The following is a 14759-nucleotide window of genomic DNA, read 5'->3' on the forward strand; positions in this document are numbered from 1 at the left end:
TATTGAGTATGAGTCGTATCGACAGCCATAAATAGTGAATCAAATCGTTGTTGAAAAGAATTGTTACATCCCTATGGGCTATATTTACTGCACTAAGGACTTCACCTAAAACATCCCAATAGTTACAAAAGAATTTGTCAGAATCTGTGTGCAGAGATTTTTCCTTTAGCAGCAAAAAATTATAAATAACTGAATGAAAAGTCACCATCCTCCTCCTGATATAAATGTTTAAATGAAATGTATTGTTGTTTCTCATAAGAGGTAGTTGACATCATGGGTAAAATTAGTTAAATTATAATAAAGGACGACAGAGACAAAGAATCTGTTTTTGTTCTTTGATTTACTGTATTTTTTTAAATTGTTAACACGATCAGCGTAATTCTAGTAGATTCTGAAGGAGAAAAGCGCCGCTTTTCTCCTTCAGAATCTACTAGAATTATGCTGATCGTGTCAGCAGTTGGAAAGTTACAGCATGTTAAAGATTTTGTGTTTAAGCGTAAAAAAAAAATAAAAATAAAACTCAGAGGAGCTGTCACACTCTCGACAGCGGAAACGGTTTTAAAAAAATGATATGCACGCGGAGGCCTTCAAGCCTATCCGCCGGCGCTCCCCTAAAACACATCCAGAGAGCATGCCGGGATTTGCCTGTGGCTAAACAGCGGCAGTGTGAGGCGTGAAGCGTGTTTCTGTCAGCGTGTGAGGTTGCGGTGAATGATGAATCGAGATGGCATGGTGACATCACACGTCAGTCCAGGCGGGTTCTTCCGAAGGCGCCTGTCCTCAAATTATCGCCTCTGTCTCCGTCATTTCAGCACCTCTCAGCAGCTCTGTTATCTCCCAGAAGCCACGGAGACGAGAGGCTGACATGAACATGGGGAGGCCTCCTGCGTTTAAGACCATCAACCTGTCTAATTACTTCTCAAAATGCTAAAGAATGAATTTCAAATTTCATAAGTGTAGTTTTTACACAAACACTGTATGGTCACATCAAATCCAATGTGTAAAAAAATTAACTAATTAATCGCAAATCTAGAAAAAATTAATCAGTTACAATATTAGCTAGCCACTTATTATCTGCAAATAATCATAATATGAAATCACACACAAAATTGTACATTTAGAGCGTTTATTTTTAACCCTTTGAAACTTAGGGTCTAAAACTCAGTTTTTGTCTATATTTGAAATATCTGTATTTTCAATTTGAGAGATTACCCGCTTACTTATTTGGTATCATTTTAATCAGCACAACTGCACTTATGTAACACTGTTTTTATTTAGTCATTTTTCCATGTTGTATTCACACACTAGACGTAAAATCATGACAAAACAGAAAATTTCATCGGGAAAAATGTGATTTATTTTGTTGTGGAAACTCCAAAAACTGTTTTTACAGCATAGAATGAAAGTTTTAGTTGTAATTTTATAAAAAAAACAACAAGAGTAAAATTTGTCAAAAAACTAATCAACATATTTTTGAATGAATATGCAAAAAAATCCAGGCTAAAGTCACACCAGGCAGCACAAAAAATAAGAATTTCTCTCCTCAGAGCAGTGTTGTCTATTTTACATTTTTCCTGGAATTCTATTTTTTTGTGTTTTTTTTTTCTTCCAGCTTTTTCTTTTTTTTTTCGTCATAAAATGTCTTAAGTAATAAAAGCAGAAACAGTAAGTAATAAAACTATTTTTTTTTGGGAGAATTTTGGTCCAGCTGGATTTCACATCGGCTCAGCTAGAATCTACACAGGTGGCGGCGTGTCTGTCCACTCTGAACTGCTCACCTCCCGCGACGAGTTTCCGCAATTTATAGACAACACCGATGTATGTTCATTCATTCATTCCTTTCCTTAGCCAGTTTGTCCCTTTTGGGGTCGCGAGCCTAACCCGGCTACTGATGGGCGAAGGCAGGATACACCCTGGACAGGTCGCCAGTCGGTTGCAGGGCCCGGTACTTGCTATTGTAGGAAATTCATGTCGGTCCCCATCCCAAAATAAAATAAAAGTCGGTTTTCTTCGTTGGATTTCTCACAACAAACAGCTCTGTTTGGCTTCGCCCTCCTTAGCAGGTGCACTGCTGCTGCTGCATTACAGATTGACGTTCGTTATCCGCCTTATTTATAAAAATAAAAGATCGCTCTTGTCCAAAAACTACAAAAAATGCTATATTATCTCTTTAATTTAATAAAATCTAAATCACAGAATGTAAAAAAAAAGTTCATTTTAGACTGAGTTTTATGACGCTGACCTCACAGCTATTACAGACTCCTGAGGGCGTTAATACATATTGACGAGTTAATTATGTTCTAGCTTCAACGCCACAACATTCACAGCTCTAGTTATCACACATTGGACTGTAATGATGGTTGATCATTTTTTGGTGCATCACAAGTTTATTGTCCCTGTGATGGTGGTTTTTACGTTATAGTAAAACAAACCTACCGTACCTCAATCCAAATGGTGTTTTCTAAGATCGATTATTGATATATTTCATTTTGTCATTATTTTTTAATGGTTCAATTCTGCTCAGACAGATGGATCTGGTTGGATTGTTGATGGGAATCTGAGGCACCTCACAGTTTGATTACAATTCAGGAGGCAACAATTTGATTATGAAACAACTCTCAATGCATTTCAGATCTACATTTTTTTTTAAAGAAATGTTTCTCTTTAATACAAGATGGTAGACCAATATGACTTATTTTCTCCACCAAAGTGCATTTTTAAGTAAAGACCAGATCAGTAAACTTGTTTTAATTTAATTAAGAACATTCAAATTCTGACATGAAAAGTATTTCGTTTGATAATCTAAAACCTTTTACAGCATCAAAATGGAAAAAATGTTCCCTGAACTCAACAACCTTAAATAAGATAATGTTACATTTTATCATCAGACCAGCTTTAAAGAATTGCTCTTTAACTCACGTCAAACAAAATAAATAGTGTCTAGCTAGCCGCTCAATGGGATTTCGCAAATTTGTTGTTTTCCCTACATATTTAATTTTGGTATGACATACCTTACACACCGCTTGTTTTTTTTATCCCATTGACCCTTGACACAATATGAAAGCCAAAACGCTTCCAAACGGTTGCTTTAAGCGAAGTCGGGGCCGGTCGGATGACTGGATCTGGAAGGTCAGCCATGTTTGTGTGCTCTTCAAAATTGTCAGAGTGATAAAACTCTTCACTTGTTTCTTTTACTTTCAATGCTATACATTTTCTTTTTAAAATAGATTTTTCAAAATTAAAAAAATTATTCCGAATTGTTGATGGATCATTATCGATGCATCTAAATAAAAAATTTTCCCCATCACTATTGGATTGTAGGAACAGAAATCGAATCATTGCTTAATCGTTACACCATGCGAAATGAAGTGTGGATTATCAGCAGGACAATGGCCAATAAAGTGCAAATTATCAGCATGATAATGCCCAATGAAGTGTGATTTTTCAGCAGGATAATGCCCAATGAAATGTGAATTATGAGCAGGATAATGCAAACTAAAGTGCAAATTATCAGCAGGTTAATGCCCAACAAAGTGTGATTTATCAGCAGGATAATGCCCAATAAAGTGCAAGTCATCAGCAGGATAATGCCCAACGAAGTGTGATTTATCATCAGAATAATGTCCAACAAAGGGGGATATATTAGCAGGATAATGCCCAATAAAGTCGGACTTATCAGCAGGATAATGCCCAATGAAATGTGATTTATCAGCAGGATAATGTCCAATGAAGTGCAAATTATCAGCAGGATAATGCCCAACAAAGTGTGAATTATCAGCAGGATAATGCCCAACAAAGTGTGAATTATCAGCAGGATAATGCCCAAGAGAGTGCAAATTATCAGCAGGATATGCCCAAAAAAGTGTGATTTATCAGCAGGATAATGCCCAATGAAATGTGAATTATGAGCAGGATAATGCAAACTAAAGGGCAAATTATCAGCAGGTTAATGCCCAATAAAGTGCAAATCATCAGCAGGATAATGCCCAATGAAGTGTGATTTATCAGCAGAATAATGTCCAACAAAGTGTGAATTATCAGCAGGATAATGCCCAATAAAGTCGGACTTATCAGCAGGATAAGCCCAACGAAATGTGATTTATCAGCAGGATAATGCCCAATAAAGTGCAAATTATCAGCAGGATAATGCCCAACAAAGTGTGTATTATCAGAAGGATAATGCCCAACAAAGTGCAAATTATCAGCAGGATAATGCCCAATGAAGTGCAAATGATGAAGCAAAAGAAGCCAGCGTGGTGATATAGAACATTTGGGCTATGTGACCGGAACTTCTTTTGTCGGAGTACATTATTGTTGTTGATTATCACTCTTTAATTGACACGAGCAGCCAATCAGAGTTGAGTATTCACCCGAACCATTGTGTGAAATGTTTTAGTCCTTGAGGAAGGTGAGCTCTTTAAGTACATTTATCATTTTACTTTTGTGTGTTTTTATAATTGTAACTAATTTTGTGGAGGTATTCTATATCTGTCTCCACATATTTTCAGGTTCTGCAGCCTTTTTCCCTTCTAAACAACACACGAAGTTACTCCTGTCTTAGAAATGTGCCTTACTAACCAAAACTTACTTAGCAACCCTTTTAGAAGTCCTTTTTTTTGCCATCTTGTTGTTGTGACTCAACAATTATCTGAAATACCGCAGTGTTTTAGGTGAAATAGCGGGAAGGACCAACGAGAAATCAATGATAGTTTAAATATTGCTTTGTTCAGTGTCTTTTGAAATGTAAACTTTATTGTCCGAACATCCATCACATACCAGAATCATTTGTCTCCTTTTCTTATCGGTGATCTTGTTCTCTCTTCAGTGTGAAGAATCTTCAGACAGGAGGAAGGAAGGATGTCCTATCATTTAAGTCCAGCGAGGATTTGAGTTCTTCACCTACCAGAAGTTTTTTCTGGTAAATAAACTCCACCTGTAACCCAAATAGCCATCGATTGACACCTTGTCCTCGCACGGCTGCTCCGCTTTGGTCACACGAGCCATGGCCTTCACCCTGTCAGAGATCATGGCGGCGAGGCGACAGCAGTCGCAGGCTCAGTCACACCCTCCAAGAGGCGGCAGGATGGCTGTGGAAGTTGATGAGTACAGCACCAACCCCACTCAAGCCTTTACTTTCTACAATATCAACCAGGGACGCTTTCAGCCACCTCACGTGCACATGTGAGTAGGTGGATTCTGTCATTTTTTTTTGGAAACCTTTTATATCTCTGTGTTTGGTTCCATCACTCCATTACCTCTGAAACCTCAAATTAAAGATACAATCCTCCACTAAGGATGTATATTTATAGATATTTAGAAGTGATCATTTAAATTTAATTTAAAGTTGGACATTTTTTTCTACGACATGAAGCAGGTTTATCTAAACTTTTGACAGATTACTGCAACGCTGCATTTCTATTATTATCAGTGGAAAAACCAGGCAGGACAGCCAAGTGTAATTGGGAAGCAGATGCCAGAGAATCACTCTGTGGATGTAAAAATGGACCAGACAGGCTGAAGTTTACACGGGGAACAATCCCCTTACTAAACCACCAGCATGAAGCAGATTATGCTGCATCATCTATGGTGGTAAAACCGCCATCCACACACAAATGAAATGAATGTTCATCTTAAACTAATTTACTAAGTAGTTTTGTCTCTATAAATGAATATATTGACACTAGTGTATTTGATCCACTGCTGGGTTTAGTTTATCTGATAGTCTACTTTAGCTATAGTCACATGATTCTTATGGGTTCTAGACAGGAGCACAGGTATGTGTTGCAGTTCCCTTGAGGCCACCACAAGGAACATCATAAAAATGGAACATACTATTGTCGTGTGTGTAGTAAGTGAAATATTTGTAAGGTGAATGCAAGTTGCACACACTTATGATGTACAAGTGATGCTTAGGCCACACCCTAGTTGTTAATGTACATACTGGTTCCTTACTGACCACTCAAGTTGGTGTGTGCATAAGATGGGTATAGGATATGTAAGAGCTCGTACAATGTCCACACAAACTACACTCAAATATCTTTACTTAAAATGTGTTACTATGCACTTGGTTGATCCTTTGCTGGCTTTTCCTTTCTTAGACAGTGTTCACTCTGTGTTAACAATCTGAATAGTGTGTAAGTATGCACTGAAGATTTAGAAAAATATAAAGTATTTTATAGAGATTTAATCAGGACAGCCACAGAAAGAAGAGATGTAGGAGCAGTACTTTTTTGAACATTTGGTACAAAAAAACTAGAAATGTGAAAATAAGTAATGACTAGATTCTCTCGGGAAGGGAAATGAAGTGAGAAGTCTTAGAAAGAGGTACCTTCCAGGAGCAGAGTCCCTCTCTTTAAACCATAGGTGCTTTTCCACCAGGGTTTTAACGACTTGATATGTAAATGCTATTAAGCAAAACGTTTTTCGGCATATAAAAACTCAGTCACACTTTCAACAAATACACCAATCTTGGTATTAAAACGTTCAGCTTGTTAAGGACATTACTGTTTGTATTTTTGGTATTCATACATTTTATAGGTTTTGAAATATTGAGCAAAATATGCCCCATAGGAAATGAATGAGAAATTTCAAAAATTTGATTAGCAACAAGCCTTTGAATATATTAATGTTTTAATCTTTTATAATAATTTTCAAAAATTGGTGTTTAGCTAATATTTCAGCAACATGCTAACGTTTTTGGCTAATTTGTTATCTACTGTTTTTTTTAAGCTAATTAGAGTTTAGCTTCTATTTTAGCAAGAGGCTAACGTTTTTGGCTAATTTGCTATCTAATGAGGTTTTTTTTAGACCAATTAGAGTTTAGCTTCTATTTTAGCAACAGGCTAACGTTTTTGACTAATTTAGTTTACTGAGGAATTTTGGGCTATTTTGGAGTTTAGCTAATATTTAAGCAATGTGCTACCTTTTTTGGCTAATTTGGCATGTACTGATGTTTTTAATTCTAATTTGGAGTTTAGCTAATATTTTAGCAACATGACAACGTTTTTGGCTAATTTGTTGTCTACTCGGGTTTTAATAGGCTAATTTAGAGTTTAGGTTCTATTTTAGCAACAGGCTAATGTTTTTGACTAATTTAGTTTACTGAGGAATTTTAGGCTATTTTGGAGTTTAGCTAGTATTTACGCAATGTGCTAGCATTTTTGGCTAATTTGGCATCTACTGATGTTTCTAATGCTAATTTGGAGTTTAGCTAATATTTTAGCAACATGACAACGTTTTTGGCTAATTTGTTGTCTACTGAGGTTTGGCTAATTTAGAGTTTAGCTTCTATTTTAGCAAAAGGCTAATGTTTTTGACTAATTTAGTTTTCTGAGGAATTTTAGGCTGTTTTGGAGTTTAGCTAGTATTTAAGTAACACTAAATATTTTTGGGAAATTGCCTTGTGTTAGGGATTTTTCACCAATTTTACTACAAATTTCTCAGAATTTTAGGTCAACTCCAGCGCTCTTTTGTAGTTCTTTAACAGTCTTTTGCAAATTTAACAATTTTCAAATATTTGCATTTTCAGCAAATCCCTTCATCAATTGAAGTTAAATGCATCACCATTTTTTGCAAAAAGCTTCAGCATCTTCAGTGACTACTTTCAGCAAAAAGCATTCTCACTAGCATTACAACAGGTAGTGCAACTTTTCTAGTTTTATTTGTTTCTGAGTTGGATAAACATTGAACTCATATCAAGTTATCCAACTTCGTCAAACTAAAATGTTTCAAATCAGCACTCTGCACAGCACAAACTGCAAGGTAAATAGATGACAGGGCAGATCTACAGTATATTTGGTACATTTGTAATTACCCAAGACACATCACACTCTTTGTTTTTTTGGAGTTGCCTAATGAGTTACACACCTGAAATCCATCTATATACAAACCAACTGCTTTTGATAACTCACCTCAGGAGAGAAGTGGGCTTTCTTTGAAGAACAGGCCATTCCGGAAATGACTTAAACTGATCAGGCTGTGAATGAACACAAGATTCTTTTATTCAATTCCTACTCAGTTAATATAGCCACATATACAAAACCTTTTTATTAGCCTCCAGAAAATAATCTACTGGTTTCATTAAGTGGAGAGCTTTCTTTGAAAAAAGGAGATCTTTTGTGATCAGGGCCAAATAGATCGCTCTTTGACAGAAAACCAAGTGGATTTGTTTCCTGTTCGACCCTGTTAACCCCAACAGGAGGCCTTCACAGTTACAGCTGACACATTCTCAATTGATTCCTTTGTGCACTCCAGCTGAAGTACCAATATCATTCTACTATTTCCTGTGTATCCCACTTCGATACCCGGAAGACTGTCTGGATATTCAAGAATAAAGACTCAAGTCTGTGCTCTACATTAACTTCTTCACATTCCTCTCCTGCTAAAACACCATCTTTAGAGACATCACATGTCTGACTAGGTGTTGCTGGTAGATCATGAATTGACTATAGGGTCTTAAAACCTTCAACATAAAACCAGTATAATGGTCTATGTGATGTATACATGACATAAAAAGACGGAGTTGAAAAGGGTATCTTAAAGTTTCCTTATCTTTCAAATGGACTTGCAGATGAACAACATCATTTTGAAGTGTATGTGACTTTGAGAACTCACATTATCACAATGGAGTCTATATATTTAACAATGCTACCTTCACAGTATCTTGAGGTTGACCAATCCCTGTTTCATGCTTTGACAGGATTTTTGAGAGCCACTAGTGTCTTCAAAGTGCAAACACGGTCACTGTAGATTAGGGCTGCCACGATTAGTCGATTAGTCATGTCTATAGTCGGTAGCTAATTTATTGGTCAATTTTTTTTTTCCTCAAAACAATGGTGCTCGCTTTTTAAAGCTGTATCTGCCATTCTCTTTGACAGCAGTAGTGCTAATTAGTGATGTCACAGGAAGTTCTAGGAAGACTCTGGTACCATAACATCACACCAATGAAGCTTGAAAGTGTGAAACATTAAAAAAAAAGACAAAAGTGTTCTTTGGCAACACCTGAAGAGAAAGCGCGTTGTGGCTGAGTATGATAACGATGAAGAGTGGTTATTGTCTAGGTAAACTAAGCTAAGCTAACATTAGCGCAAACAAATAGCAAACGTATAAGCTAAGTGTTCTCTGTGCATCCTCTACTAGCAACATTTCTCAGCTTAAGAGAACATCAGCTCTCAAAAGAGATCAAGTCTTTCTGCAAGACACATAGAAATGCTAACTTTCCTGCATCGAGGAGGAACATCGTACAGTTTGGAATTCTATAGAGTCCACCTGTTCTGTTTGTTTGATGCTCTGAGCTGCTGACTTGCCCTGATTTCATGTTGAAGGTCAGTAAAGTACACAAGAACATCTCAGACTATTTCTCAGTAATTGACGATAAATATTCACAAAAACATCAAGTACTTGTTAAAACAAAGTCCTAATATCATACCCTTTTCTATTGTCTTATCATAAATCCCTCTTTTAAGACTAACCTAAAAAAATGAGCTTGATAATGTTTTTGCTCCATGCTTTTTGTTTGCTGTACACCCAGATTTTCAGCTCTGCTTTCACTTCTTTTATCTGGGGTGTGGAGGAGGACATATAATCAGACCTGAAGGAAAGCTCACTAAAGTGGGTTATCACCAGCCCCCTTATCCCCCAGAGATCCTGTAGAACATGCTTTCTGGAACTCTCAACGGACTCATCTCCTTTTCTACATCTGTGCTTTATTCTTTTTCTGTCTATGCACTTCTACCACCTGTGTCTCCTGTTTTAGTGTAATCTCTTTCTCCGAGTCTCAATCCTTTCATTGCAGTAGCTTTAACAACTGAACCGTCTCATGCTCCTGACCTCTCGTACTCAAAGCTCTTTTCTTACTCAGGGTGGATCCGATGCCTCACGATACCCCAAAGCCACCAGGCTACACTCGCTTTGTGTGCGTTTCGGACACTCACTCCCGGACCGACGCCATCCAGATGCCATACGGGGACGTGTTCATTCATGCTGGAGACTTCACAGAGCTGGGACTCCCCTCTGAGGTCAAGAAGTTCAACGACTGGCTGGGTCAGTACAATCCTGTGTCTATTGAGATCAAATTCTCCCAGTGATCATATCAAAGTCAGTTTGTTAAAAGTTCAATTGACCGACCACAATCAGAGCAGAATTGTATTTGTTATTAGGCCAGAATGGGCAGTTTGAACTAATTTAGGTCCAGTGAATAAAACCCCAAGTGACCCTGTGGGGAGTTTCGCCAGTCCAATCCTGGTCATATTTAAAGACCAGATTTCCGGATTAAGGATTTCGGTTGTTTTGTTGGGGAGTAAGAGCTCCACGTTTGTAGTGAAAGCACATGACAGACACTTTCCTTTTGAGATTGAATCAATTCTGCTTCAGTCATTTTAATAACTGTTGCTGAAGTTTTAGAAATGACATTTTTTAATCCTGTGGATCAAACAAAGTCCAAGTCCAAATCCTTTTGTGAGTTCTGCTCCTAAGAATTTGACGCATTTTGAAAATCCCTTCTTTAATAACTTGAAAAAATACTTGTATGAATTCTTTCTTCTTGGTATGTTCAAGGACACTTCTGAGAACATAAAAAAATAAATAAAGCCTTAAAAAATCTTTTTCTGATGTGGAAAAAAAGACAAAACTTCAAGTTTTCATGAATTTCTTTTCAGATTTTGTTCTTGGTTTTTTTTCTCTTTGGGGTTTGAAATCTTTGAGTAGGAGACATTTCTCAATAGGTCTGTGTTTGGAATTGTATTTCTTTCATCAGAGTTTTGTGTTTATCATTCTTTCAGCTGTAAAAATATTTTGAACTTTTTCTATCCTCAAAAATATTTTTCACGTCCTCTTGACAGCTTCGTTTTTACAAGTGTAGACAGAGATCTGCAAACTTAAACGGATCTGACTGCTCAAGATACATTCACACCAGACGCAATTCGTGCGTCAAATTCTCGTCTGTCTTTTGACGCAGGTTATATTTACTGCTCAAAGCCTTTTCTAAAATGCCACTGATCCGTAGACGCCCCGCCCATGTGTGGGAGGAGCAACCGCCAATGGTTTTCCGGATTTGATTTGTTGCCACATCATGGAAGACATATGTGATGTTGAGCGAGTAGGTTGGGTTTATGTTTTGGAGAGCTCTACAGAGACGCCAGCAACCACGTCGATGTGTCTGGATTCACCAGAGTCTCTCCCAGTGCGGTGAACTTCACTCCTGATGGCCGTTTTAAACGTTACTTCTACCTGTTTGTGACTCAGTTTGATCCAAACCTGCCAATAAACTCCTGGATGTTTGGCAGGATTACTAGTCATGCCTGACTCAGTGCTGAAGTACAGACTAAAACAAACATTCTACACAGAGCAATCACCAAGCTGTGTTTGTTAGATGGTGTGTAAAAACTGTTATGTTTGGTAGAAAGAAACGGATCACAAAACTCACTGTTGGGATCGTATCACAGTTTTAGTGTCGCGGTTCATCATTCTAAAGCAGCAACTTTTGCGCTTGTTAAAACAAAGATGATGTACATGAATTTAACGCGAATTGCATTTGATTTGAACGAACAATTGATTTAATTTATGCTCGCGTGGGGTGGGGGTTGGGGTGTTCCGCAGTACACGTGTGTGCCGAACCGTGGCTTATGATCCGGGATCTGTTACACCCCTATTAGATAGTGCGTAATAAAAAAAAAAAAAAAAGGAGGGCGCGACGGCTAACGTCCAGGAGTTAGCAAAGTGCTATACAAAGCTAGCTCTGCCAGTCCCTAGGTAGCAGCACTTGCTAGCTCTACTGGACCATGGGTAGCGGCGCTTCCTAGCTCTGCCAAAAACTGGGCAACAGCGCTGGCTAGCTCTGCTGGTCTTTGGGTAGCGGTGCTTGCTAGCTCTACTGGACCAAGGGCAGCAGCATTTGCTAGCTCTGCCAGTCCCTGGGCAGCAGCGCTTCCTAGACCTGCCAGAAACTAGTCGACAGCGCTGGCTAGCTCTGCCGGTCTTTGAGCAGCGGTGCTTGCTAGCTTTGCCAAATCCTGGGTGACAGAGCTCGCTAGCTTTATATGCTGTCCACCAGGTGGCCGGTTAGTCTAGTGGAATCTCAATCCCTCCAGTGGCTTCAGAAAATGGATTGAAAATCCTCGCATATTTTTTTTTTGTTTTCATCCTGATAATCGAGTAGCTAAAAACGCAATGAGTCCAAAACCGAGTCCCTGAATAGTTGACGTTAACCTCGCAATGTCTCCCACCTAAATTGCGCAGCTGCCAGACTGACGCACCTCACGCCTAAATCGCACCGCGGGACCTCAGATCCCATCTGTGCATCAACGTCACATGGCTAGCTGGACGAATCGCGTTCGTCATGAATGCAGAACCTTTAACCAGAATTTTCTGTCTAAAACAGATCAGCTAATCAGCATTTTTCTCTCGTCAGCAGTCAATTTGCAGCCTCGTACTTGTCAATAAGATTGCAAAATCCATCCACAGTTGGGTCTTTTGATCACCTGATAACCCACTTTTTCCGTTTTTATCGTTGTTTCAATAAACCCCAAGATCAATTTTTGATCCCTCTCTGTGAGTCAGAAGCTCAATAATGGTGGGAAGGCAACAAGAGAGGGAGTTGTAAACCCCCCCGCCCCCCTTCCCCACTTACAAACGAGACAGCTGCAGTGTGAGCGAATCTACCAGCCAGAGCTTCAGCAGCAGACGAAGTGACAGGAAAGACGGAAATGAAGAAAATACACAAAGGCGGACGCTTCTGCCGCTGCCCCAGCCACACTTCTCACTATCCCTCCTTACTCTCCTTCACTATTATTTTCACCTCCGCTGCATCTCCATCATCCCACAGTCTCTCTCTTCTACACCCATACATATTTATAGTGTGGCTGTTTCTCTTTTTCATTCCCTGCTGCTCTTTCTGTTTCTGTCACACACCACCTTATTTCTTTGATTAATATATAACTTCTGCATGCTGCGAGCAGAATCAGAAGATCTTCCTAATTTATTTGTTTCAAATGAGTTAGGTCGTCTTTCCTCCAGAATTTTTCACTTCTGCTGTTTGATTTTTTTTTTATTTCAAATTGTTGACCTGCCAAACTTCCTTTAATCTTTTTTTTTTTAATGTAGATTTTCCTGTTATTCTAAGTCAATTCCCACATTTGGAAAATTCCTCCTCCGGTTGAAGTCTATTCTTTGGTGCTCAGCGCGTGGCTGCTTTCTTTGATTCATTCCTCAGCTCCTTATTTTTAGCATGAAGTGAGGCAGCTCCAGGGCTGCTGTCAGCTGCTCACAGCCTCGTTGGTGTTGCATGTAGGAAAAGAAGAAATAATAAGAAAAGGGCAAAAACTGATAACAGGTGATAAGGAAATTAAACCTGGAGGTATTTAACAAGCAGAAAGACTGTTTTTTTTAGGCTAAATTTAAAATGATTTGATCATTTTATTTAGTGTTGCTGATTATTATTCAAAGGCCTGCATTGCTGTGTATGATTAGCACTTTTTGGCTGTCTCCTCTGTGTGTGTGTTTGCATTTTCTCCATCTTCTTCTGAAAGTCTAAAAACTTGCTCATCAAGTTTTTTTTTTCATCTATTTTTGATTTATTAGTGGAGCTACGCACCTCAAACGCCTTAATTCCGCCAGGTGCATCAGCCCCCTGAAAAACAAAATTAGTTTTCTTGTGATAACGAGACAGTGAATCTCATTATCACGAGAAAGTACTGTAAAGGCCGTTTTTGGCTTCCATAAAGATGGAATAACTTTTTGAAAGAACGTAAACAAACCCCACCACACTATACACTCAAACACGAATTATACAAGAAAGGATCCTCTGTCTCCTACCCCATCCCTTGTGGGGGTAACGAGGCCCTCAGTGGCAGTGGTGTCGTCCCTTTGGTGCTGGCTTCCTGTGCCCAGCGGCCCTCTGTCCACACAGGGAGAGGAATCCCTGAGTTTGTCTGGCTTGGCCAACAACCAGGGACACGCTTGATACTCTACAATGTTGAGCATTGTGTGAACACTGAGCCAAGAGGATTTGACATGATCTTAGACAAGAAACGGCTCCAGCACTTGAAATAAAACATAGCCAAACAAGACAAAGTCTGACTCTAGATTGAAGAAAAATATCTGAAGCTTGTCGTTCCCATTTTTTGACATGGCAGCGACTCTCCAGACATTATATGTCAGAAAGACCGTGAGGGTTGTCTGTCTGTGAGGATTCCTAAGACAGAGTCAGTTGCTAAAAAGATCTCTTTTGTTATGTCAGTGTTTCTGCCTCCAGTACCCATAATGTTTCATTAGCTTGAGAATTGTGTCATAACACTTACAAAATCTGTAATAAATATATTATTGTCAAAAGGTCTTGCAGAATGCACCGCTCATAATTTTGTCTAAAGATCAACTTTTGTAACACTCAGAGCTAGAGATGTCCTGACCCAATTCATTAGAGAATCTGCTGAAACCAGGAGCCAATTCATTACTTTTGTAACACAATAAAAAATAAACTATTTGAAGTAGCTTGAACAACCAGGTAAAAATACTACAACTGTTAACTAAACAAAATAGCAAAAATATGTAGTAGTCACTGTAGTCACTTGAGAAAGTTTGGTCTCGGTGGCTTTACTATTCACAACTATTGAACATTTTAGATGATATTTGAATCAAATCTCCATTCACATTTTCTTTGAATTAAAAATGACTTACTTTAAAAATTGTTGTGATGAGTAGGCATATTCTGGACTAGCTTATATCAATGCAAGTATTTATTCGTCTTGGTTGTTTTTGTATGGAGC

General features: G+C 38.5%; 1 protein-coding gene across 1 annotated transcript in view; it reads left to right on the forward strand.

Moving 5' to 3' along the window:
* The window catches only part of mpped1 (metallophosphoesterase domain containing 1), a 76942-nt gene that overhangs the window by 2763 nt on the left and 59420 nt on the right, over positions 1–14759 (forward strand). Inside the window, exons 2-3 of the mRNA XM_024287155.2 lie at positions 4826–5181; positions 9860–10041. Coding sequence (XP_024142923.1) covers positions 5003–5181; positions 9860–10041 — 361 coding nt within the window. The 5' untranslated portion in view covers positions 4826–5002. The remainder of the gene's footprint in view (positions 1–4825; positions 5182–9859; positions 10042–14759) is intronic.

This window comes from Oryzias melastigma, linkage group LG23 (genome assembly GCF_002922805.2).
Source record: "Oryzias melastigma strain HK-1 linkage group LG23, ASM292280v2, whole genome shotgun sequence".
In the NCBI taxonomy this organism is placed as follows: Eukaryota; Metazoa; Chordata; class Actinopteri; order Beloniformes; family Adrianichthyidae; genus Oryzias; species Oryzias melastigma.